The sequence below is a fragment of the Neopsephotus bourkii genome, unplaced genomic scaffold, assembly GCF_033783945.1.
Source record: "Neopsephotus bourkii isolate Nb327-2 ecotype Australia unplaced genomic scaffold, CSIRO-AGI_Nbou_v1 NB_1067, whole genome shotgun sequence".
NCBI classification, from domain to species: domain Eukaryota; kingdom Metazoa; phylum Chordata; class Aves; order Psittaciformes; family Psittacidae; genus Neopsephotus; species Neopsephotus bourkii.
Window position 1 is genome coordinate 3,193,132 of NW_026901555.1, and position 23,904 is coordinate 3,217,035.

Sequence of the window (23,904 nt, forward strand, 5' to 3'; positions counted from 1 at the left end):
TCTCAGCAATAGTTCCCTGGGAGGAATGTGCCCATGCAGCTCCCAGTCCTGGACTGAAACCACCCTGGTAAGAACAGCAGTTCTCCAGCCTGCTTTTTCCATGGAACCACTCAGCCTACTGCCCCCAAGAAATTGGCTGGATGCTATTTTAAGTCAAACTGGTTGGAATTCTTTACAAATTGCTATTCTCTCTGAATCCGCTGCCACCAGCTCCAACTGTGTGAGCAGAAAAAGTGTGATTGATTTTTTATTTTTCACTTTTTTTTTTTGAAAATGAAAGGTTTTGTGGGAAAGGGCTGTTCTTGATACAATTCTCAATTTGGAAAAAAAAAAAAAGGTCATAACTATCAATATATCTTGTTTTGACAAGTTTCAGAAAAAAAACAACCAACCAAACCAACAACTGTCTGGCTTGAAATATCTTTTTGTTTTGCAACTCAAGCACGTACAGTTCCCAAATACATTTAAAAATGGTAAAACCAACCCCAAATTTCATAAGCCAAACCTATTCTTTCCTTCTTTTGAGTTTCAGTTTACAACAAGCGAAGCTGTTGACTTTCTGGGCTGAAAACAGAGTATCATAAAACACTAACAAGCCTGGAAACCATGCCTGACCTTGTTTCCAGCAAAAGTACTAGATCTGCAGTGTAGGAAAGGAAGCTGGAGGAATGGTGTTCATGGGTGCAGCCCATCTCCTGTCCATGAACACCCCATCCTGTGAGCAGAGGCCAAGAGCTTTGATAAAACCCCAATAACTTTTAAAGGGAATTATTTATGATTTTTGTTTCTATGATCCTGATTTGAAAATGATTTATTCTTTGCATCTTCTTTGCTCCCTTCATCCCAGTTGGGCAGAACTGAAGGTCCCTTTGGAACCTGTCCTGGTGGAGCTGACGCCTCTGGCCTCTGCCACATGCAGGGAGTCCTGGTCTTGGAAAACTTGTTTTTGGAAGGATGTTCTTCTTCACTCAGCCATGGGGAGCATGGGCTGGGCTGGCTTTGCTGTTTGAGATGAAGTCAGAATCTGGCACTCAGGACAAGCAGAGCAGGCTCTCCCTGTCCCTGTCCATGCAGCAAGGCACAGGATGGGGAGCAGTCACCCGAAGAGCCACATGGACCAAGAACACTCAAGACCAGCTGCTGAAAACCTCCACTCCTGAAATAAAACTAAATGATGCCTGGACGTGTGTACCCTCAGCCTGAGCTGCCATGATCCAGGAGCTGTGACCAGGCTTCTTTGGGTGCAGAAGGGATGATTGCAGGGTTCGTAATGCAGGTACCACTGTCACCCCACCAGGATGCTCAAGAGCTGGCTTTGTTTGCTGGGCTGGATCAGTTACTAACGTCCTGCCTAAACATTAGACACGGCCCTTCCTAACCTTTCAAGTGCAATCCCTGTGGATGGGAAGCCATAGGGCAGCTTGGAAAGTCTATGAACAAAATTGTCTGCCACATTGCATAGATTTTAATAGGGATTTTCGCAGGAGCTGAGCATGTTTCTGTCCTGATTTTGTCTCTATCCATTTCTATAGGCATTCCTTTCTGGGGTGGCAGGGAGGTATCCTATTATAATTCATCACAAGCTGCTGCATGACTTTTTGCAGGCAGAGACTTCAATAGGCCCTGCTCTGCACTGTAAATCACCTACCTCCCTCTGAACGTGGCACAGGGAGACTGCGCCAGCTGGATGGGACCTACAGAGCTCACTCGGCCATGGGAAGCTCCATGGTACCACTGAGGAGGATCCTGCTCCAGAAGCAGCAGATATCAGGGATTTTCTTTTGGCTTTTTTAAACCATCTCCCAGCATCGCCTGCAGTCCTGAGTGGCAGTGAATGAACTGCCCTGACATCTCCTATTGAAGCAAAGCAAAATGTGTTGAACAAAAACCATTTCAAGATGTTTTCTGAGTGTTGCCAAGTTACTCAACATGTTCTGCTTTAGTTGTCAGATGCTTTCAAAGCGATTTCCCTAACTCAGAGCACGAATGGTGAGGGCTCTCCCTGGGAATCTTTTGCCTGGGGCTACCATGGATCTGTATTTTCATAAGAAAAAGGCTCAAGTAATGATTAATCTTCACCAGAGGAAGCAGGCCCTTTCTTTGCGATTTTTCTTCAGTTATTTTTAATTAATTTGTACAACTGGCAGTGACATTAAAGTGCAAAACCCAGCACTAATGCTCCGGCCAGGCAGGACCCAAATACTTTTCTTCCTGCACCCCTGCTTGCACTGTCCCTGCACCCAGACCCTGTTGGGATAGCACTGCCCCTCAGGAAAGACAAATCTTGCCAGGGATGGCAGAGAGGAATCACTGCTTTCCAATAGGCTTCTGCTCCAAGCAAAGAGTCTATCCACTGAAGAAAAGGCTGAATTTTACACATTAATCCCAATGCACAGTGCCTTCCCTAGGGAGAAGAAATAAGATCACTGAATGAAAAGGAGAAAGCACCTTGGTTTTAAATTCCTGGTAGGCTAAATCCATTTAGACCTGGTGTTTTCCAAGGTGGCTGCAGGAGCGTGGCTCTGCAAAGGGCTCCTGGGCAAAGGGAGAGCTCAAGTTGAAGTGTATCTACACACATGGGCAGAGAAACCCTCTTGCCTTATGAGAGGCACATTCACTCTTTGTTATACTAAAACCAATGTCAGCAGTTTTAACTGAGACGATGTTAACATGTTCTTTCTGGACTTTTCTCTTGTATAGCAAAGAGAAAGCTAATATGGATGGAGGATTATTAAGGTTGTAATGTCAGACCAAAGAGAAGATTTTTATCCGACAGCCTTATAATGATGGACTGCGACATACACCGCTTCCAGCTGCTCTGTCCTGTTCTGTGAACAGCCGAGTCTGGATTCATTTAACGAGATTGGCAAAGTGTTGAATACAGCATATGGTGCCCTAAAACCACAAAACTTATTGACAGCAGCCCAGACTCACTAAATAAAAGAACTCCTTCCAAAAGCCTCGGTCTGTGAAGACTCAGCACTTTCCTCCCAGTCACACTAGGTAAAAGCTCAGCCCTGCGCCTGCCAACGCAGCTCCGCACCCCATGCGCTCCCCCTGCCCGGGGACCCTGCACACTGGCCTCACGTGAACACCTCCAGGGAAGCCGCAGCTTGGGGAATGTGTGGATCTCCTGTGGCTATGGCAGAGCTGCCCTGTGGAGCCTCGCTGATGAGGGTGACAGAGTTACCTCTCCTCAGCAGTCACACTACAGGCCCAGTTTGGAAATGGCTCAGCTTTCAGATTCAGTGGGATGTAGCGCTGGCTCCCTGCCTCCTGAGGTGAAGCTCACCAGCTGAAGTTATGGAAGGTAAAGACATTTACCTAATGGATTTAGCAGAATGTGTCCGTTACTTAAAGCAAGATGCTCTTGAAGATCCCTTCCAACCCAAACCATTCTGTGATCTATATGATTATCACAGCTCCCAGGTTATTCCAGCAAAACCCTAGTTCCTGGAGATAACCTGAGCTATTTGACCTCACTCCCACCACTCTCTGGACATCACCCATCACAAACCCCCAGTGCTACCAGAAGTCCCCCAAGCCCAGACTGACACCAACAGCCTGGCCTGCGGCTCTGCTCACCAGCATGCAGAACAGCCTCGGAGCAAGCAGGAGGGCACAGGCCCCTTGAGAACAGTCTTAGCCCTGGGCTCACACACACAAGAGTGCAGCAGAGAGAGCCCACAGAACACCAGGCTGCCCGCCTGCACGCAGGCTGGGCACTGCTCAGTGTCACACCAGCAGACAATGAATAGGGCCAGTGACTCAGGGCCACTTGCTGACGCACCACACTGGGCTATTCTTCTCTCTCTAGATGAGTCGCTCAAAGATTGGATGCAGCCTATCTCCGAGAGAGGCGCCTGGAATTAGCTTAACTCTTGGCAGTACATGAAAAATCTAATTTCCTTAAGAGCGAACTAGATCCGGCTGTCTCTAGGCAGGAACAGGACTGTGCTCCCTCCCTTGGTCTCGCTGTATGCTTTTGCTAGTCATCAAAGCAGCTACACAACTCATTTCTTAGCAGCAGAGCAAAATGAGGAGTCAGGTCCCTATTTGCTGAACTGTTGCATGTCCACATGCTCAGACTGGTGTAAACTAGACTGAAAATATATAGATGCTGTGAGGAAACACTAAAGAATCATCCTGTCGGTTTTGGGCAGCAACAGCAAGGAGCTCAGGGAACACTGCATCTCCCAAGAACACCACCTCTCCCATCCTGATAACCAAGGGACAGTGGGTTCATGGGCTTTGTATCTGTGGGACTTTGGTAACAGGCAACTGATAACGTGTAAACATCACCCCAAAGCTCTGAGATTCAAGTCAAAGCAGAAGTCAAACATTCAGCTGCTTCTCAGAGCCTCTTTGGTCTGCAAATGGGCTGGAAACATCAGGAAACCTGTCCTTCCCATGATATGCCCGGTACTTCCTTCTTCCAGCCGGGCAGGAAGTAGCTTTGCTCATGGGGCTCTGCTTGGTTTTGCTCCACCTCAGCAGACCAGGAGCCACAAACCAGCCCTCAACTCTGTGACTTCTTGGACCCTTGCAGGGATCTGGGATCAGTCTGAGATGCAGCAGGACATTTCTCCTGCTTCATCCCTGCCTCCTGGCAGGGCTGCAGCTCTGCTCCCCATCAAGAGGCAGCCTAAAAACAGAGGGACCATCACATGTCCTTTGTAAGCAATGAGAAGGTTCACATCCACATTGCAACCAGCACATTTCATGCTAAAACATACCTTCCTCTCTCCCCTCACATACCCCTAGAATGAACTTTGTCCCTGGTGCCTGGCCTGGAGGCACAGCACCATTCCCCATGCAACCACTCTGCAGTATTCATGCTGGGAACAGCTCCTGGTGGGTGAGTGGAGAACTTTGGAATTTCCTAAGAAAGCAGGATCTGATTTCTGTTTGGGGCTGAATCCCTGGCTACACTGAGCTCAAGTAAGCAAAATGAGGCTGCACCAGCCATCACCTTGCCCAGCTAAGTCCAGCTGGGTTCCTAGAAATCTTCTGGTTTGGGGGGGGGAATCATGGATAGGCAGTATTCACAAAACCTCTCTTCCCCATTTGGGCTTTATTAGTGCCTCTTCTTTGTGTGGGAGACTACCCCTACACGCCAAGTTTCTCCAGCTCTTTTGCCATCCAGTTGATGACGTGTGGCTGGGAAGCATGGAACGATGCGTTCCAGTGCCCTGCATCCAACTGTAACCATGCACAATCCCATTCCCTCACTTAAGCCTGTGCACTGCTGGAGTCACATCTCCCTAACTCCTCTCAGAGACCAGCCGCTCCAGTCAGGAAAGAAAGCAAAAAAAGGTTAAACCAAATCATCAGGACACTTGGCAAAGTGGGATGTGGGAACACTGGGGATGTCCCTCCTGCTCTGTGCCTTCTCCCTGCCTCTCCACTTCCTTGCACAGAGGAGTGGGAGAAGCAAGGCTGGAGGAGCAGGTTGGGAACATGAGACAAACCCCCGAGTAGTACCACAGTGTAATGCAGTATTATCCCACTCCTGTCCCCCAGATCCCATAAGCAATGGGAACGCCATGCTGAGGACATTGCACCTCACAAGGATGGCTCTGCCTTGAGTTGGTGCGTTTCCCTGGGACAGGAGTGGGGGCCAAGGCTGTGCCAAGAGGTGCTGCCTCCTGCATGCCTGGCCCTTATGGGGGGACTTACAGACCAAGGAGGAAAAGAAACAGGGGCTGAGCTGTCAAACCCTTGGCATCTCGCTGGCGGGTAAGGTGCGGGTGCCCAAGGCACTCGCGGCAGGCAGCTGGGAGATGCGTGGCAGTTCCACAGGGACACCTCATCCAAAGGAGCCCTTCCCCTCCGCTCCCCCACCCCTGTGCCGTACCTTCCTGCGCCGGCTGCTAGTGACCGAACCCTTCTCAAAGCCGAGTCCCGCAGCCCTGTGCGCATTAGAGACTCTTCATCACGGGGATGCCCCGCGGCGAGCAGCTCTTGGGGGTATGTGCAGGGGTGTGTGTGTGTGCGTCACCCCCAATCCCGTGCCTCCCATTGGAGGAATAGCATGTGCCCCCCTTCGTGGAAAAAGATCTGGCGTTCTTCTTAAGAGGTCGGCTTTCCCCTCCGTGTCACTCGTCCCGCGCCACGCTCTCCTCCAGGGCAGGCAGGGCCTCCAGGCTGAGCCCTCCGCCGGCCGCCCCGCCGCCGCTGTGCACGCTCGAGAAGGACACCATGGTGTGGAGAAGCATCAGGACCAGCACGCACAGTCTGATCCTGCTGCTGCTGAAGCGAGACCCTGCGGAGACCGGCAGCAAGGATGGGGAGTGGGGCTGGTGGTACTGGTGGTGGTGGTGGTGGTGGTAGAGGTGGTAGTGGTTCTGCCGCTGGTGATGGAGGTGGGGGTCGTGGCGGTGGAAATGGAGTGACTCTGATGCTGTGGATTTGGGGGATGTGTTGTCGTTGCTGTCTGGTGGGTGGTCGCAGGAGTCCCATTGCACCTCGCAGCACTTGGCCTCCTCGTCAGGCAGCTGGTTCTCCAGCAGCCCTGGGGGAAGGAAGCAGAGGAAAATGGTTAGTGGGAGACTCTGGATGGGGCTGTGGACAGAGCCAGCCCCGGTTCTTGCCAGCCATGCACTAAGGGACAGGCAGAACCTGACAACTGGGACACCCAGAGACCCCTGAGACTGGCCCTCAATGGGGCTGTAAGCCTGCACAGATTGGCAAGCAGAGACCACAGCCCTGAGGCATGTTCACCCCAGATGCTGTCTGTAGCAGTTAAATGTCCCAGCCCTGCTTTAATCCCACTACCTTCATTCCCTTACGTGCTTGCTTTAGGTTTCAATTAAGAGTTTGGGCTTTCATTTCCCACACTAAGCTGCTGGGCAGCTGCTGTGTCTCCATTAACCATTTACACCTCGGTCCCAGACAGTCGCGTTTCAGCGATCAGGCACTGCTCATGTGCCTCCACACTGTACCTCCTCCCACTCTGCCCCAGAAAGCCTTCAAAATGTGGTGCATAGCTTGCAAGCATTATAGGACTCGCCAGCACCCAGCCCTGCCCCATCTTTCCCTGACCCCTTGGATGTGCAAGAGCTCAGCCCCACTCCCCGGATCTCCTTACCTGTACAGATGAAGCCAGGCAAACCTCCATAGATCAGCTCATCATTGTCCGGTAACACAAACGGGCACCTGGTCTGCACCTCCAGGCAGTATTGCTTGCATGGGATCCGGTGTCGGCACTGTTGTTGGGTCACGTTGAAATACTCGGAGCACAACCAGGCCTTGTAGACAGCCTAGGGGAAGTCACCAAGAGGGACATGTTACCTCCAAGGACAGCTGGGTAGCCAAAGCATTGCAGAGATAAGGGGTTAAATGTGTGTCAGTACATCAAGGCTGCTTACTGAACTCACCGAGCAATCAAAATAACCCACTGAAGTGCTGGGAGCATGGCACCCATCTAACACACTAAATCCACCACAAAAGTAAAGCTTTTGTAGATGTTCTCTACAGACACACACTGCAATGCACCACGGTGACTGTGCCACAGCTGGTGGCCCAAGAGCTTGGTCCATCACACGGGAAAACTCAAGCACCACTTACTGCCCATCCCAGATCATCTTCCTCCTTCATGAGACACCCCACCAGTCTCTCAGGGCAGGGTAGGGACCATTTACGCCTCCTCTACAGCACTTTTGCCCCCATCACCTCTGAACAAGGGGCATGGAACAGCAAGACAGACTATGAGCTGATCTTCATTGGGAATTTCCAAAGGTCTCTCCCTCCTGGAGAAGCTGCTGGCCAGAAGCAGGCAGGCATCACTGGGATACAGCATACACAGCCGCTGCAGCCTCAGGCTCGTCCCTCCTTGCCACCAAATAACATCTTCCCCACATTCCCTACGTATCTACCTGGTGCTGGGCTAGAGTCCCAATTCATGGAAATCTGTGATTTTTCTCTGTGCCATTTCTTTTGACTCAAATGGGCAGACCCTGGGGGAAACTCATTCATTCTACAGGTGTATTTGACACTCTGATGGACCAAACGGTGGTTCAGATACCTGTGTGTGCTCCAGTTGCCTTTCCACTGTTTGGAGCTGTGCTGAGAAACATTTCCAGAAGCAAAAGCAACCCAAGGGTTCACCTGCAGCTGCAAGGCTGTGCCACAACCCCTGCCCCTCAGGCTGCCAGCTCCACTACCACAGCCACTCATAGGAGCAGGGCAGAGAAAGTGGTTTCCATCTGCAGCTGACCAAGATGCACCAACCAGCTCTTCCCTTCCAGACTCCGTGTGTTCGTGCCCATTGCAACTAGCCCAGATGGCTTTGGTTAAGGCCGTTATCTCCCACATCCCTTCTTACCCCCGAGCATCAGGCACGGGTGGAAATTGTTTGTCTTCGCTTGCTTTAACAGGGAGGGAGATCTCCCATTGCTCCTGGTGAGCTGTCATTCCTCAGGCTGCAAGAAACCCGTGACATCTCTGGGAAGAGCAGCACCCTCCGTGGCACTTCCAGCTCATCTATGAATATATCTAGGCACTAGTGACAGAGTCAAGGCCATGCTAATGACCACATAGAACTTCCTTTGAAACCAACTAGAAAGGACTCCCCGTGATTCAAAGGGAATGAATTTTCCTCCTCAACGTGCTTGGAGAAAACCCCATGCTCCTCCTTCCAGCTGCATTTTTATTTTCTGGAGGCTTTAAAAACATCACTTCTTTGTTTCCCCATGTTTTCCATAGATCCTTATCATCATTTGCTTGGACGATGGTAGTGTCTCAGGATTAAAGCTGGTTGGGAAATTCTTGGCATGATATTTTATTTCCTTTTTTTTCTCCTTGGAAAATGCCAAATCATGAAAACCAGAATTTCCACGGAAGCATGTTAGTTTTGGTGAAACTTTCATCACAAGAAGTTTAATTGGGACCAGGACACAATATATGGAGCAAGCACTTCAGAGCAGTCAATAGCCCTGTGGTCAGGGCTTTCAGATGGGATGTGGGAAATTCAGCTGCGCTCCTGCTTTTACTCCGTGGCCCGATGGATGTTAATTACTTAGACAAATTGGAACAGCTTCAAAGAAGGGACCGACTCAGCAGAGAGTCAGGATGCAACCCGGAAGGGGAGCTTCAAGTTCTGCATCTGCCCAAAATGAGTACCCCAGGACTGAGAAAAAGGAAGAGGGGAGATGGGGAAACAGGGAGGACAAACACAGCCTGTGTCCCAGAGATGCCACAAGCCCCACCACAACGCATGTCCTTGCCACCAGCCTCCTCAGGGACAGCGTCAGGAGCAAGGTGAGAGTGGGGCAGTGAGGAGGAAACAAAAGGACCCAATACCTGAAGCTTTCCAATACCTAAAGGGGGCCTTACAAGAAATCTGGAGAGGGTGTGGGTGGAAGCACCACACAGGACACGCTGAGTGCCTCCCTCTAACTCAGCCCATTTTCCAGGCCCTCATCTGGCTTTGCGCTAAGCATCTCCATCAATGGGACTTCCTTGCATTTCCCAAGGAGGTTGTTCTACCGCTGAAACCACTTATCTTGCTGCCTACAAGTTTTCTTTCCTACTTGACCTACATTTTCCCATCCAAAAGTTCATTCCTTTCAATCATTCCATAAACCATCACTCTCCCTCCTCTCTGTTTACACATCTCTAATATTTGCAGATGTATCATGCTCCCCATTTAGTCATAACATAGGCAAGCTCGACTGATTTACTCTGTCATTTCCTGTGAGTTTCCCTCCCAGCCCTTCAATCATCCCTGACTCTCCCCCACACTGCTTCCTAGACCCTGCTCACATTCACAGGGGACCCAAACAGCCTGCTGCTGAGGGATGCTACAGCCAGTTCCCTGGCAGAGGACCATGGCTGTCACCTGCACTGTCCTAGCTACAGCTCTGGGCTGCACCAACCCGCTGTTTGGCCCCACAGGCAGAAGGAGCAGCCAGCACAGGAGACTCCTGAGAGCTTAGTAGGAAGGAGCTCGGGCTCATCCAGCTCTCCTGATTAAACACAGCTTGCACAAGCAGACTCGGCATGCATCTGCATGTTTCCCCCCTAAAATGCTTCTATTGACTCTTATCAGGGAAGGCTGGTAGAGGGTTGGAGGCTCACACAAGGACATTCCATGAATTCAATGAATTTCACTGCAAGGAGCTGGTGATACCTCAGCCACCAGAGAGTGCAAAGGAGGCGCTCCCACCCAGAACCTGCACCCAGGCACCAGGATTTCCCTTTTCCCTTCTCCAGGGTACCCTCCTGCCCAGAGGGAAGTACTGGAGCCATTCAGCTGCCCAGGTCTCAGCTGTCCCTCACCCTCACCAGGCTGTGGGTCCTCCGGGTGTTGCATTCCCACAGCTGTGCCCTACAAACCTGCCCAGGTCTGCCCAAAAATACAGCAAAGACTTGCTGGAGCAATGGGGCTGGCAGATGTCACACTCCACTGGGATGCAGGCAGATCTCTAAGAGACACCAGCATCCACTCACATTGCATACCTGCAAAGATCAGCGTTGCAGGCAAGAAGCAAACTCCATGGGATGTTCCAGCCTCATGGCTTTGGCTTTTCAACAGCTTTCAGTGTTTCTGAGCTTACCCTATGCAACCTGCCTTCTCCTGCTGCTAGTAAGGACGTGAAAGAATTTAGGACAGGAAGAAATTTATTCTATTTAGATCAATGGGGAAAGCTTTCTCAGGAAGTGAGTTTGGTTGCAATCAGCGTTTCTTCCATTCTGTTTTTGCTTTTGGCTGATCTCCAGCCTGGCCAAGTAAATAGAAGTGACCTCAAATCCAAATAGCTCTATTTTGGTGCCCTCTTCCTGCATTTTTAGCTCAGAGGACTGGCTAGATGATTCCAAGAAAGCACAACTAGGAAAGGGGCCAACTCCAGACACCCAATTTATATGCGAGGAGGAGGAGGACAGGCTACTTATCTGCATCTGAATTTTGCAGGTGTGCCCAAACATCCCATCATAAAAGGCATTAAAAAGAAACAGAATGAACTGGATTCCCAACAGCCAGCTAATTAAGCTACCTGCCTGCTCACACTCCCAGTGATATCTGAAAGCAGCAGTCAGGGACAGCCTTCTCACAGGCACTTCTGTGCCAAATTGAGTTCTTCACTGCCTGCACTTCTCCCACTGCCTCCTGTCAGTACCAGTATAACATCCCTCATCAAATCACTTTTCCAGAGTTTTTCTGCACAAAATAATGTACTCATTTTTTAAAGTAATTTGGCCATTTCAGTGCTGACCTACTTGCTGCTAGTATTTTGTAAGCACTGGCACTGCCTGTTGAACCCCCCCAAATAAATGCGAGGAGCACCAAGGGATGCAGCAGGAATGAAGCAGCATCCTTGGGGTGCAACACCTTTGCAGAGGATGTGGCACTTGGGACAGCCAGGATGCCCACCAGAACCAGCAGGTGTAACTAAGCCAATGAGCTCCTGCTTTCCCATTAGAGCAGGAATCAACACTTGGGAAGTTTCCTCCAGGAAAATCCCACTAATAGCACGGGTGTGGTGGACCAGCTGTAACGAATCCTTCTCCTTAATTAGAGGCAGCAACACCTGCTTCTCCAGGGGGGATTTGCAGAGTGGAGAGGGATAATGAAGGCAGAGGGGGAAGCCCTCCCCTACAAAATAACCTTGTTCCACACAGGCAAGGCAGGACCTGGTGCTCACCCTCTGCAAACCTCACCCCTGGTCAAGGTGGGGAGTTCACCCACTCTCATGCCCGGGGCCACCATCCACACGGCACGAGGAGAGCAGAGCTGCTGCCCAGCAGTAATAAGCAGTTACACCAGGTGCAGGCAAAATTGGATGCTTTGAGAAAGCGAGCACGGGTTTATAGCTTTGCAGGGCTGCCCAGGGCTGTATTTAATTGCAATAATACTGGGCTCTGCTGACTAATCTGAGGAAGCGCTGGGGTCAGCTCTGGAAGGAGACCCTGGAGCGTGCTCGGGCTGGTGGCTGGGGTTTATGCTGGAAGCTGCTGGGCTCTGCTGTCACAACCCTCCTCCTCTTTGCTGTTGCTGAGGCCACAAGTGCTTGACGTGGTCGCAGCTGCACAGGGCTGGGGTGGTGCATAAACATCCCACAAGCTCCTGCCAGCCCCACTAGGCTTGCTGCTCCCTTGGACCACATCCCACCCATGTCAGGGAACCTGCCCGAAACCCTCCACCCAAAACCACCGGCAATCTCACGTTTTGCTCAGTGGGACACCACATGCACCCAGCCACCAGTTTCCAGGTGGACTGGAGGGAGAAATACCTGCCTACCCCTGCCAGACCCTCCTCTCCAGCTGAGAACTGGCCCCTTCCCTCCCCTCCCAGAGCAGTTCCTGGGACTCACATTTCCATCATGGCCTGAGATGAGCATCTGGAGTGGCTGTGCCTCATTAATCTTGGACACAGGGAAATGAGTACTGCTAATGAGCCGCCTGGGCATCTCTCCAAGCTCTGGCACATCAGGATGCAGCGCAGGAAGCAGGACACGCAGGGCAGGAGAGAAGAGCCCCCTTGGATGGCAGAGGATTAAGGGAATTCTAACGTCCATGGCCAGCCAGGAGGAGTCACAAACACAAGCTGCAATGTCCAATTACCGCTGTATTCAATTACTGCCGCCTGCAATTCTGACATTAACAATGTCGAGCTTTTAAAACAGCTTTTCTTGTTTTTTTTCTTTCCCTTTTAAATTAGCTTTGTTATAGCCTGTTATAACATCACATCTGTAACAGCTGGGGTTTTGGTCACTTCTTTGATATTTCCAGAGCTGCGTTATCCCTGCCTTACCACATTCACATGCTCGAATCCCCAAAACCCAACAATTGTGCATGATTTTTATTTTTTTGGTATTGTTTTTACTCTTTTTTTTACTCTAAACTTGATTTTGCTGGCGATGACAGCGCTGGAGCCGCAGATCCTCTGTTTCACAACCGGGGGAGGCAAGAGCTGGGGTGCCTCTGCCCATTGTACCCCGGCACCGTAGGGCATGGAGGAGAGTCAGCATCTGTGGCTCCAGGGATCATGATGGAGGCTGCCAGCAGGAACGGCGTGAGATGAGGACGGGTGCTTGGTGGGAACGGGGCCGGCCACAGGCAGGCGACAGGGTGCTGGGAACAGCACCAGTGCAACTCCCAGCTGCTTGCTCCTCAGACACCACTGGGAACACCACACAGTGCTGCTGGACCAGCATCACACCTGCTGCCCGTGCCAGGCTCCCCACTACCCTGTGCTCCCCCCCCTGGGTTTATTTTCCCATTAGTTTTTCCCCAGCCATCCTATGCATGACCCTACTTTTCATCCTGGTTCATCATCCAAACAGGCTGTGCCAGGCTCCTCCTTAGGGAGGGTCCCAGGAAGGGGAAGATGCTGTGTGCTGCCCAGACACGGCTTCCCACCCATGTCCCGAGACCAGACCCGCATCCCTTAACCTCACTGATGGAGTCGCTCCCAAAGTACCCAGAAGCAATGTAAGTCAGAGCAACCTGCTCATAACACCTTAGCGACTTCATGGAGTACCTCATCAATTTTACATTTTTAATTCCCAGTTCTTGGATTACAGACTATCCGAATGCCCCTTCTTCTGCAGGGGGGGAAGGCCCCCCAAATAAACCCCCCTCTAAACAAGTCTAAGACACACAATTCCCTAAGCCTTCATCTATCAAAATGAAAATAGATTTAAAGCATGACCATCATGCACCTTCGACACTCAAAGCCCAAGCATCAACCCTATAGCACTAAAGCTCATGATATCTGATAGCTCAACACACACCTTGGGAACACATCGAGCAGGCAAAGGACAGGAGAACAAGCATCTCAACCTGCCTCTGCAAGACATGCACACCTTCAACACCCATGGACATGCTGGGCCAGGGCAGGAGCTGTTAGCAGTGCCAGCTCCCAACCCACGGATGTTGTCAGGGGATGGACAACACATTTACAGGCTCATTTCTTTTCTTACCAGCTCCTTACAACCAAGGGCTGCTGTGCACAGAGGCCAGGGAAAAGCCTGGTCTCATCCCAGAAGATGCAATTCTCAGCTTGGAACAAATCCAGGAGGAATAGCCTGGAATTAGGGACTGTAGTGGTAGGACAAGGGCTAATGGGTTAAAACTTAAACAGGGGAAGTTTAGATTGGATATAAGGAGGAAATTCTTTCCTGTTAGGGTGGTGAGGCACTGGAATAGATTGTCCAGGGAGGCTGTGAATGCTTCATCCCTGGCAGTGTTCAAGACTAGGCTGGACCAGGCCTTGGGTGATATGGTTTAGAGCGAGGTGTCCCTGCCCATGGCAGGGGGGTTGGAACTTGATGATCTTAAGGTCCTTTCCAACCCTAACTATTCTATGATTCTATGATTCTATGAATTGCGGTTTGTACTGAAATGGGAAGCATCTCCCGGAATAGAGGGGCTGATGGCCTCTCTTCAGACACTGGACATGGCCCTTGGCATCCCAGCATGGCTGTGTGGCTGCATCTATCTATTACACAGCAAGCAACAAAAACCATAATCACACCAATTAACATCGCAGCTGGACTAATGGAAAGGCAGAGACCACTGCCAAGCCCCCCTGCTTCCACAGCCAGTACAATGTGCCTGCATGTCATGGGTCCCCCCATTTCCCTGCACCCCCATGCACCCTCCAGCAAACACCCTGCACTGATTCTCGCTGTGGTGCACGGTCACAGTAGCTGGTGCAGGGGCTGATGCTGCAGTCACAGTGATGCAGGATGCAGGGGCAGATGTGCCAGACCCTGGACCACAAGGCAGACATTGCAGTCTGCTCCTTGAAGCCCCTTCCCTCCCACCACATCTCTCCCTTGACCACAGGGGCCACCGCAGCAAACCTGCACTGACCAACTGGGTCCTAGATAGGGTTTACCCCCATGGTCCAGCTGCCCACCTTGCAGCCATCCAGCCCTGCACAACCACTCCTGCAACCCCAGCCTGCTGCAGTAGGCTTTTGATGCACCACTCAAAACACTACAATTCCCATGAATTAGTATTTCTGTTTCATTGTAAATTGCATCGTGGGACAGACACATCCTTCCTCCAAGGGAGGATGATGATGGGGTAGAAGCACTCTGTTCCCTGCTGCCCACAGACCCCCAGCTCTTGCTCCAGTGTATGCAATGTCAGCAGCATGTTCAGTCGTTGTGTGTGTCCGCCCCCCCCCGGGTCTGTCCCCTCTATTTTCCCTGTGATTTCTTCTGACAGTGACTACCCGTGCTTGGATGGTGTCTAGTACAATGCGGCCCCAGTCTTGGTGGGCTGCCTGCAGGCGCTGCTGTAAAACACCAGCAGCAGTCTCTGTCCTGAGAAACGTCTGATGCACACAAGCCCGACAGCACAACGAAGGCAGAAAGGACCAGCACTCCCACGCTGTGCCCGCTGAGTGAGAGCAGCAACAGTAAATCCAGACTGCTGTTTTATGCTCTCCTTTCAAGAAGGGTTTTGGTTAGGGTTTAGAGAGGAGAAGACCAGCTCTTTGGGAAGGCGAGGTCAGGATGGGAACATGAAGGTACGCTGCATGGGAAGGGAATGGTCACCAGGAGAGCTAGCTGAAGACTGGGACAACCAACCAGGTGGCCAGGGAATGAGCAGCTTCTGAGCATCTGGAGGGGTTTGTCCTTCTCCACCTACCATGTGGCCGGGACCCAAAGGGTAAGGTGTCCAGGGCTGTGGGGAGGCCAGGCCATGCAGGCACTAAGCCCCCTCCCTGGAACCCCAACCCTTTGGCTTGTGAGGGCCCCAGCACACCAAAAACAGAGCAGCATTACCTGGCTCAGATATACCAGACCAGAAGGGACCCTCCCCAGCCTGTCCCAACTCTGCGGGTGGGCCACTGAGGGGAAGGAAGAGGGGACAGCTTGGTCACCCAGCCATTGCTTGCTGGGGTTGTGCCAAGACCTCCCCCCCAAACCCACTCCAGTTACTGTGCAGCTGGGGATGTATCTTCCCAGCCGCAGGAACAGGGAATCCAGAGGAACATTAACCAGCTTCCTAAAAAGAACTCAAGGGGGGTTCAGAGTGCCTCAGAAGGTGGGAGGGCTGCTCACAACACAGCAATGTCTCTGCAGTAGCTGCACTAGCCAGCACAGCTCTGGAAAGGTGTGTGACCATCACTCACCAGCTAGCCCCTGGTGAGGTTGCAGGTAACGGGTGGGTTACTTAGCAGCCTAGTCTGCTATCAGCCCAATTAGTTAGAAAGTAATTAAAGACCACTATAAAGCTGAAGATGAACACAACCGAGTTGGGACAGAGGGAAAGTCAGGTCCCTGCAATCTATCAGCATCGCTTGAGGAATTCACTCCCATTAGATACTGCCGCAGCTGGGAGCAGGATTCAAAAGTAGATTAAACATTTATTCAGATAATGGGAACATCCTGTTACATTAGATAGGATATAAAAAAATAAAGGCTAGACACTTCAGTGCCACAAGCCATATATTACCCACCAGCTGATGGGGACGAGGAAGAAGTTTCCCTGCAGAGCAAATACATCTACCTTCGAAGGAAGCAGCTGGGATGGAGCATCATTTTCAGGAGGGTCTGAGTGCCCAGCCCAGCAAGGGCTACACTGGGGCATCATGACAGCACTGCCCTTGCAACCTATACACATGGAAGGGCCCAATCCTGCACCTTGTCAGAAGCCCTTTGCTCTCAGATGAGTGCCTGAATGGTGCGCAGCATCCCACTAGGTCCCATTTTGTGTGAATTGGAACACAATGTGGTACAGGGTCTAAGGGACACCCCGCAGCAGGAGGAAGTCTCTGCCTTGCATGCCTCACAGAATGGAGTGAGCAGCAGGACCTGGCCCAGCTCCCTCATACAGCAAACAGGGGGAGACAGCCCAGCTCCCAGGCACCTTTCATGGTCAGACAGAGATGCAGTCTCCCAGGCCAATGCTGGAGTTTAGACAGCTGGAGAAGCCTGCTACACTTAACTTGTTCACAGAAGTCTCTTAAATGCAGGAAAAGATGATCTCCTAGATGCTTATCACCACTTCTGATGGATACAAGGCGACTGAACATGGCTCATGTCAGACCTGAGAGCTGGAACCTCTTTTCTTATCTCCTGATGAACAGCACTGGCAGAAATCTCCCTCTCTCTTCCAGGTGGAGTCTTAATGCACCCAGGAGGTGGGAAAAACCCAGGATAACTCCCAGTCTCCATGGTGAGCAGCAGGCAGATGCTCCTAGCCAGCTATACTCCTCAATCAGCGAGCCTCAAGGGATGTGCTCCTGTGCGGAAGCCCGGTCCTCACTGCTCTCCCCTGGAGCAAGCCCAGGCGAGGCTGGGGCTCTCCTCTCTGTAAAGCTGCCACACACAAACACAGCCACACTGCTCCATCCGCCTGCCAGCTCTGCCCGCAGGCTGCCTCCTCCTCCCAGGCCAGGAGCCAGGATCCAGGCAAGCCCTGGGGCTCCCTGGGTGCTGCTGCCAGGCTTATGGAAACACAGCACACACAGAGCACACAGAGCCTCGGGGCTGCACGCCCAGCACCCACAGAGCAAATGGGTGCAGGAGGGAAGGCAGTGAATTGCAGGCAGGATGCTGCAAGACAAGGGGGTTAGCCCCTCTGGTAACACTAGAACTTCCAAAGCATGGCATGAAGATAAATTATCCCCTGCAGAGTGGAAGTGCTTCCCCAGCATTTCCATGAGGAATAAGTGTCCAGAGAGATGCCCATGCCCAGGGCTCTGTGCTGCCCCAGGACCATGCTCCAAGCCAGCCCTCTCCCCCGGCAGCTACTGCTGCTCCCTGACAACCTCATTTTCACAGGAGAGCAATGAACGATGACAAACAAGTAATACATCATAGCAAATAAAAGCTGCTCTTGCATAGACTTCTGTGGGCACTGCTCTGCCAGCCCTGCTGCACATGTAACAGGAACACCAGGCAAAGTTCATCAACACCACTGAATCAAGTGCCCTCATTTTCACTCACATATTTTCCACGTGCCCATTCAATAAACTGCAACAAAGTGCTTCCAACCCAAGGCATGACAGCCAGCAGGTCTGCTTTATGGGCTTAAAGCACAGAGCAAGGAAGCTCTGCAGCCTGCAGAGTTACTGGGGGCATTAAAAAGATCCAAACAACTTACAAGTGTATAGATCCAAACCACACTCCTAGAATTCACCTAGAAACTGCACAGCAGGCAGCAAAAATCACAGAACTTTGCTGTTGCATGTGTCTTGCCTGCACAAGCATCCCCCCTCGACGGGCAGATGCCCTCCCTGGACACAGATTCCCGATGTCCACCAGTCCCATGGGAAGTGGGGCTGCACTGGGCAGGTTACAAGATTTTGCCAAACACAAACAACAAACACCATTTCTACAGATGGTGTTTCTGCTCGCAGCCATGCCCTGAAGAACCCCAGGGATCAAATAAGGGTCTGGGGCCCCTATCCAGGAGCAAAACCACCCTGAGAGCACTCAGCAGACAGCAAAACCCCCGGTGCTTCTCCATCCCAGCAACACCTCTCTGTCACCTACCTGTGCCTGCTCCCACCAAGCAGCCTGAGTGGGACCAGGAAGAGCAGGTGTACCCCGACACATCAGAAACCTTTGGGATGAAGGTGGAAGCAGGGATTGCAGGAACATCTCAAACATACTGTTGCAGAGTTCCAAGTCAACATCTGCACATTCACATATCCCTTCGCCCCATGCTGGGGGCTGCAGACCCCAAAAGGAAGGAAAGGGGGAAGAGGACAACTGCTGCTTGTGAAATAACCATCACAAGCACCTGAGGTGGCTGTGGGTGAGGACTTCTCCCTGCCTCCACGAGTATTTCCTGTCCTGGTTTGCAGAGGCAGGTCTGAAGCATCCATTGGTAGCGTGGCTGCCGGGAATGTTCTGGCTGAAGGTTTTTTCTACTTTCTGAAAATGCCAGTTCTTGGAAACTGAAGCATCTCATGGGAAGACTGTAGCTCAGAGATGCTTCCCTGGTGTAGAATGGTAATTCTAGGAAACCAGGTGGAGGTCCCCGTGAATGAGGCCGGAAGGGTTCAGGGGATAAGAAAGGATTCCCCACAGGGAAACCTGGACATGCCCCCAGCAGCCACCAAACACAGGGGGTTTGGAGATGGTGCTGGAGACCTTCCTGTGAAGAATAAACCATGCAGAGCAAAGCTCCCATCTAGTTTCAGGCTGCCTGTAATTGCTTTGTATCCTAAAGCACGAGGACTTATCTCCGCTTTACAGCTTTTCTCTTGGTTATGGCATCATTCTTACCCTCCACCATCCAGCTCCATGGAGTTGCCACTGAAAACTAGGAGCAGGTCAGGGGGAGATCCAGGTCTGGAAGGGGTTGAACTCTGCACCCTTATGTTAAACACACAAATACAGCTCTTGCTCCCCCTACACCGATCAGCTGCAACCGCTCCTCCCAAACAGCGTCTGGCTGGGAACTTGCAAGAAAATCTCTGCTTGTCACCTCTCCCTCCAGAACAACGAGCTGTGGAGAGTGATAGGGACTGGTGCAGCACGATGCCTGCAGGCACAGGATGCACAAAGCTCCCTGTTCCAGGGAAACAGGTACTGGCACAGTCCTCACCAGGCCCCATCCCTGCCACTGGTGCCAGCCTGAGCACCCCCTCTGCAGCTCCCCTCACCGCTGCACTCACTTTGCCCTCATACAACCTCCATCCATCAGAAGTGCTGCAGAAGCTGTCACACACAGATAAGATGTCAGCCGAGATGCCAGGTACATTCATCTTTTATTCCTGGGGGCATAATCAGGGCTCACAGTGTTTCCTTCTCCAGCCAGGACCAGGAGCACCAGGATGCTCACACAGGCAGCCAAAAACTTGCCAGTGATCTTTTATGCTGTCTTTCTAACACAACAGCCACATCATCAGAGTTTGGGGGCACCCATGCTGTCTGTCTGCACCCAGCACCACTCCTCCCTCTGATACCTCAAGAACATGGCTGGGAGAGAGGCCCTGGGGAGCAAAAGCCAAGCAGGGAAGAGGATCAGGGCTGAGCTGGTTGAGCCTCCCCAGGCAGGCTGCTGCCCGCTCTGCCCATGGGAGCAGCCTAGACAGATGGCTACTTCTCACCCAAGCAGTTTCCGTGTCTCATTCACAGATTTGCTGTCCCTGAGTCACTGCCCTTCAAACGACAGCAGAGACGAGCTTCCTCTGTGTGGAGTTAGGCATGAGTTGCATGCTAATGCATCCCAGTGACAGCGGGAATAGCCCCTGGCAGCCAGGTGTATCCTGCGCTCCTGCTCCAACCCTGGCAGACAGCTCTGGAGGCAGGCAGCAGAGGAAAAGCCCCGTGGGGCATCTGTGGGGCCAGGCCTGGGGCTGTGGCATAGCTTAAGGAGATGCCGAAGGGGCTGTGGCTTCTGTGTGTGGTCACTGAGGCATCCGGGTGCTGAGCCCTGTGGTGGTGCCCAGGGTCTCTGCAACAGTGGGAGGCCAGGCTATGTGTGATCCCCTGATGCCCACAAAAGGCTCCTTTCCTGATGAAAAAGATGTCAGTTCCAGGATAGGGACCACAATAAGCCCTTTGCGTGAGCAGGTCCAGTGATGGCCTGGGTTCAAGCAGACACCAGTGTGCATCCTCTTCCCTCTCCTGGTGCCTGGCTATGGGGACGGTGCTGCTGCCTCTCCTCCGGCAGCACAAGGGTGCTTGCAGAGCTGGCAGTCAGCGTGACACTAGCAAATCCCGCTGTTGCTACTAAAAGCAGCATTGCAAGCCTGCTACTAAAAGCAGCATTGCAAGCACTCCCCAGTATGGGCCACCCCAGGCAGCCTGTGACAATGGATGTGTACAGCAAGTGGGGGACCGAGGAGGTTATGTCATTTTATCAGGTCACACATTTTGCCAACACCATCACACACGCTTCTGAGCTCCCTGACTCCCAGAGGCTGCCTGCACCCAACAGGACCATGGCAGCCCGGATGCTTTCCAAAGGGCATCATTAGTGAAGCATCACACTGTGCCTCTCCCACTGAAGCACAGCCTGCTTCTCTGAGGAGCTGGTTCTACCCTGCCATGGAGCCCCCGTGCTCCCAGGGACAGGCACACGCGAAGAGGAACCTGGGCTCCTGCACCCAGCACCGGCAGCAGCAGGCACAGCCTGAGCACATGGGTGCAGGAACAGGCGCTGGCACCTGCGTCACTTGTAGCTACTTGGTGACAGTTTGATGGAGAAGGATCTCTCGCCCTCCCTCACACTTCCCTGCACCATTTGCCAACCTGCCTGTTGCTGCGCAGGGACTTGCTGCCTAAACTTCTGCTTTTTCCCCTTAAGCACCACCACCAGACATTAACAGGCAAGGACTAGTAGACAACAAGCCAGCCCAAAGCAGGCACCCAACCACCACCAAAATCAGTGGTGAATCCCCTCCCATTCACACCACCACCCAACAGCCCCACCAAGTGCTGAGGGAAAGCACTCCAAGGCTGCTTCCCCCATCCCTGGCCACTTCACCCCACAGGAGTCATGTGGGTCCAGCTGCCAGCACTGTGTACCCCTCAGCATCATGAGACATCTAAACACCAAGCAAAGAAAGGGCCTGTCCAAGCACCAGCTCAGCATCTCACTTCCTTCCTGGCTCACAGTGCTCCCATGCATCCCAGGCACCGCAGGAGCCCTTCTGACACCTTGACACTTCCTTTATTACAGAGCTAACTCCTTTCATCAGTTCAGTTTTTGATTCCTCTGTTTTTCAGTCTTTGATCTCTGCTTCCAAGCATTTGGGTGGCACCCAACACAAGGCACAAGGAATTCGGCCGTGCCAGAGGCTGTGGCCACAGTAACCGCACACCTACTCCAACATACTCCTTTTGTTCAAATTCTTTCTACAATGTAATCACATCTTTGTTTAGGGGTGAAAAAAATTACCTTTGCTTACATGGCATTGGTGTGTTAATGTGGAGCTGTGTGCTTGGCTAAGCTCGTGCACGTGGTCTTGCTAAATGACACGCTGAACCTACTCTGGAACTGGAATCTCATGAAATGCCAGTAAAGCTCCACCTCACCAGCCAGGCTTGTTCCATAGAAAAGCTCCATGTGCACACACCAAAGCTGCTTGGGTGCTTGGGAGCAGCCTCTCCCCTCCTGGGTGCTGCTGCTCCTGGTGCAGCATCCACAAGCCCATTAGCGCTGTAAGAAGGGATGCAGCTTTGCAGTCATTCACCAGCAGATTCACTGATACGAATGTAACCCCACATTTTTTGGTGAAGCCACTTTTGCTGTGGGTCTCAAGGAACCTGCCTTCTGACAGCAGGGCTCCATGCACCAGGCTGAGTAGCATTTTGGATAAATCCAGACCACACAAACTAAACTCAAGATGCATTTGTTAAGGTAAAACACTCCTCTGATTGCCTCAAGCAGCACCCGTGGCACTGGGATGTCCCCAAGACATGGCCCTCCCAAAGATTCCATCCAGAAGATGCTCAGCATGGAGGGGATGCTCAGCAGAGATGCTGATCTCTAATGCCATTTCTGGGTAAACAAGAGCAAGAAAACAGGACCCCTGTAGGGTGTTGAATCTGGTGCTGCAGATTTGCTGCCCAGCCACACAGTATGGGCTGTGCCAAGTGTGATGCCACAGCACCTCACAGCCAGAACCAGCATCCATCTCTCATGCATCGCCTGCACACCCACAGTGGGGAAGCACCAGCACATTGTGAAAGCATCAGGAGTGAAATCCTGCCCTGCCAGGCTCCCTCAGACAGGCTCTCCAGTAAGTAACATGGAAACCAGAGGTACAGAAACAGATCTGGCCAGGGTCACAGCAGGACTCAACAGCCACTGGCTCATCCGCACAGAGAAACCCTGGTAATCTAATATGATTTGAGATGCTACAGGTCCTATCCAGCCTCCCCTTCCCACTAGTGCTCTGTAACCAGCCCCAGTCCTGCAGCTCCTGGCTGTCAGTCCTTCTCCCTGAACAGCTTTGTTTCTTGCAGCTTAATGAGTCCTTAATTCAGCAGGCTTTGTCCCATAGATCTTGATTTGCCCTAGTACCAGTGGGAGCATGCACTTCTAGGAGAGCTCTCCATAGCGGCTGTTGGTGATGGAGGCAGCACACAGTGCTCTGCCTTTATAGAAGCAAACCTCTCATCTGGCAGTGGCTGAGCTGGAGCAACTCTGCTTTCTGCCTGTTCAGAAACATGGGAAAAAGGTACAAACCTGCTGCAAGCATTCTGCAGGGCAACACTTTGGCAGGGTGGGTCTTTGTCCCTGCACTAAGTCCTTCAAAGCCTGCATTCTGCAGGAGCTGCCCTCCCCTGCATTTCCCAACGGACATGCAGCTGCAACATCCACATCCCAGGGCTCTGACTTCCTCCAGCCCTTTTGAAGGATACTGCCACATGTCACCACAACCATTCAGTGCACAAAGTTCACTGTGTCGTGCAGTGAAAGGGTACAAGGCACGCAGGAAGAGGGGAGATGGAGGTGTCAGGCAGCTACTCCCGACACAATTTAATGACTTCTTCCTTAAAGGTAGAAAACCACCAGTGTTTTCCACCTGTTTTATGCACATCACCACTACCTAGCACCATGTCCCCAGCAGCTGGCACACAGGTATTCACTGCAAGAGGTGACACGTATTTCAGAAGATGGATGGACTTCATGGACCCACTTTTTCCTCTCCTTCCCCTGTTTGCATGGTGCTGGGGAACGCAAGGGCCCGTAAGTGCCAACCTCCATGAACCCACACACACACGAAATACAAACAGACAATAAACCCAAACCCCATCTTTTTCACATTTCACTCTCAGCCATTGGGATTTTTGGTGTTAGTTGTAGGAGTAGTAAGTAAAACATTTTCAGAGTGTGATTTGGAAGCTGACAGTGCTTCACGGGAATAACAACAACGTATGCAGAAGGTGGGATCTGCCTGGGAATTAGTTCCAAGCAGAAAAGAAAAAGGCCTGGGAGAGTATTACAGCAATGAGTAATCTGAGCAGCTGAATT

General features: G+C 51.9%; 1 protein-coding gene across 2 annotated transcripts in view; it reads right to left on the bottom strand.

Moving 5' to 3' along the window:
* NALF2 (NALCN channel auxiliary factor 2) overlaps positions 1-23,904 on the bottom strand; it is an 86,708-nt gene that overhangs the window by 58,938 nt on the left and 3,866 nt on the right. For both annotated transcript variants that reach the window (XM_061361962.1, XM_061361961.1), the window contains exons 2-3: positions 7,091-7,262; positions 5,858-6,514 (exon numbers count right to left, since the gene is read on the bottom strand). In XM_061361962.1, the coding sequence (XP_061217946.1) occupies positions 6,099-6,514; positions 7,091-7,262 (588 nt within the window). In that variant the 3' untranslated portion in view covers positions 5,858-6,098. The remainder of the gene's footprint in view (positions 1-5,857; positions 6,515-7,090; positions 7,263-23,904) is intronic.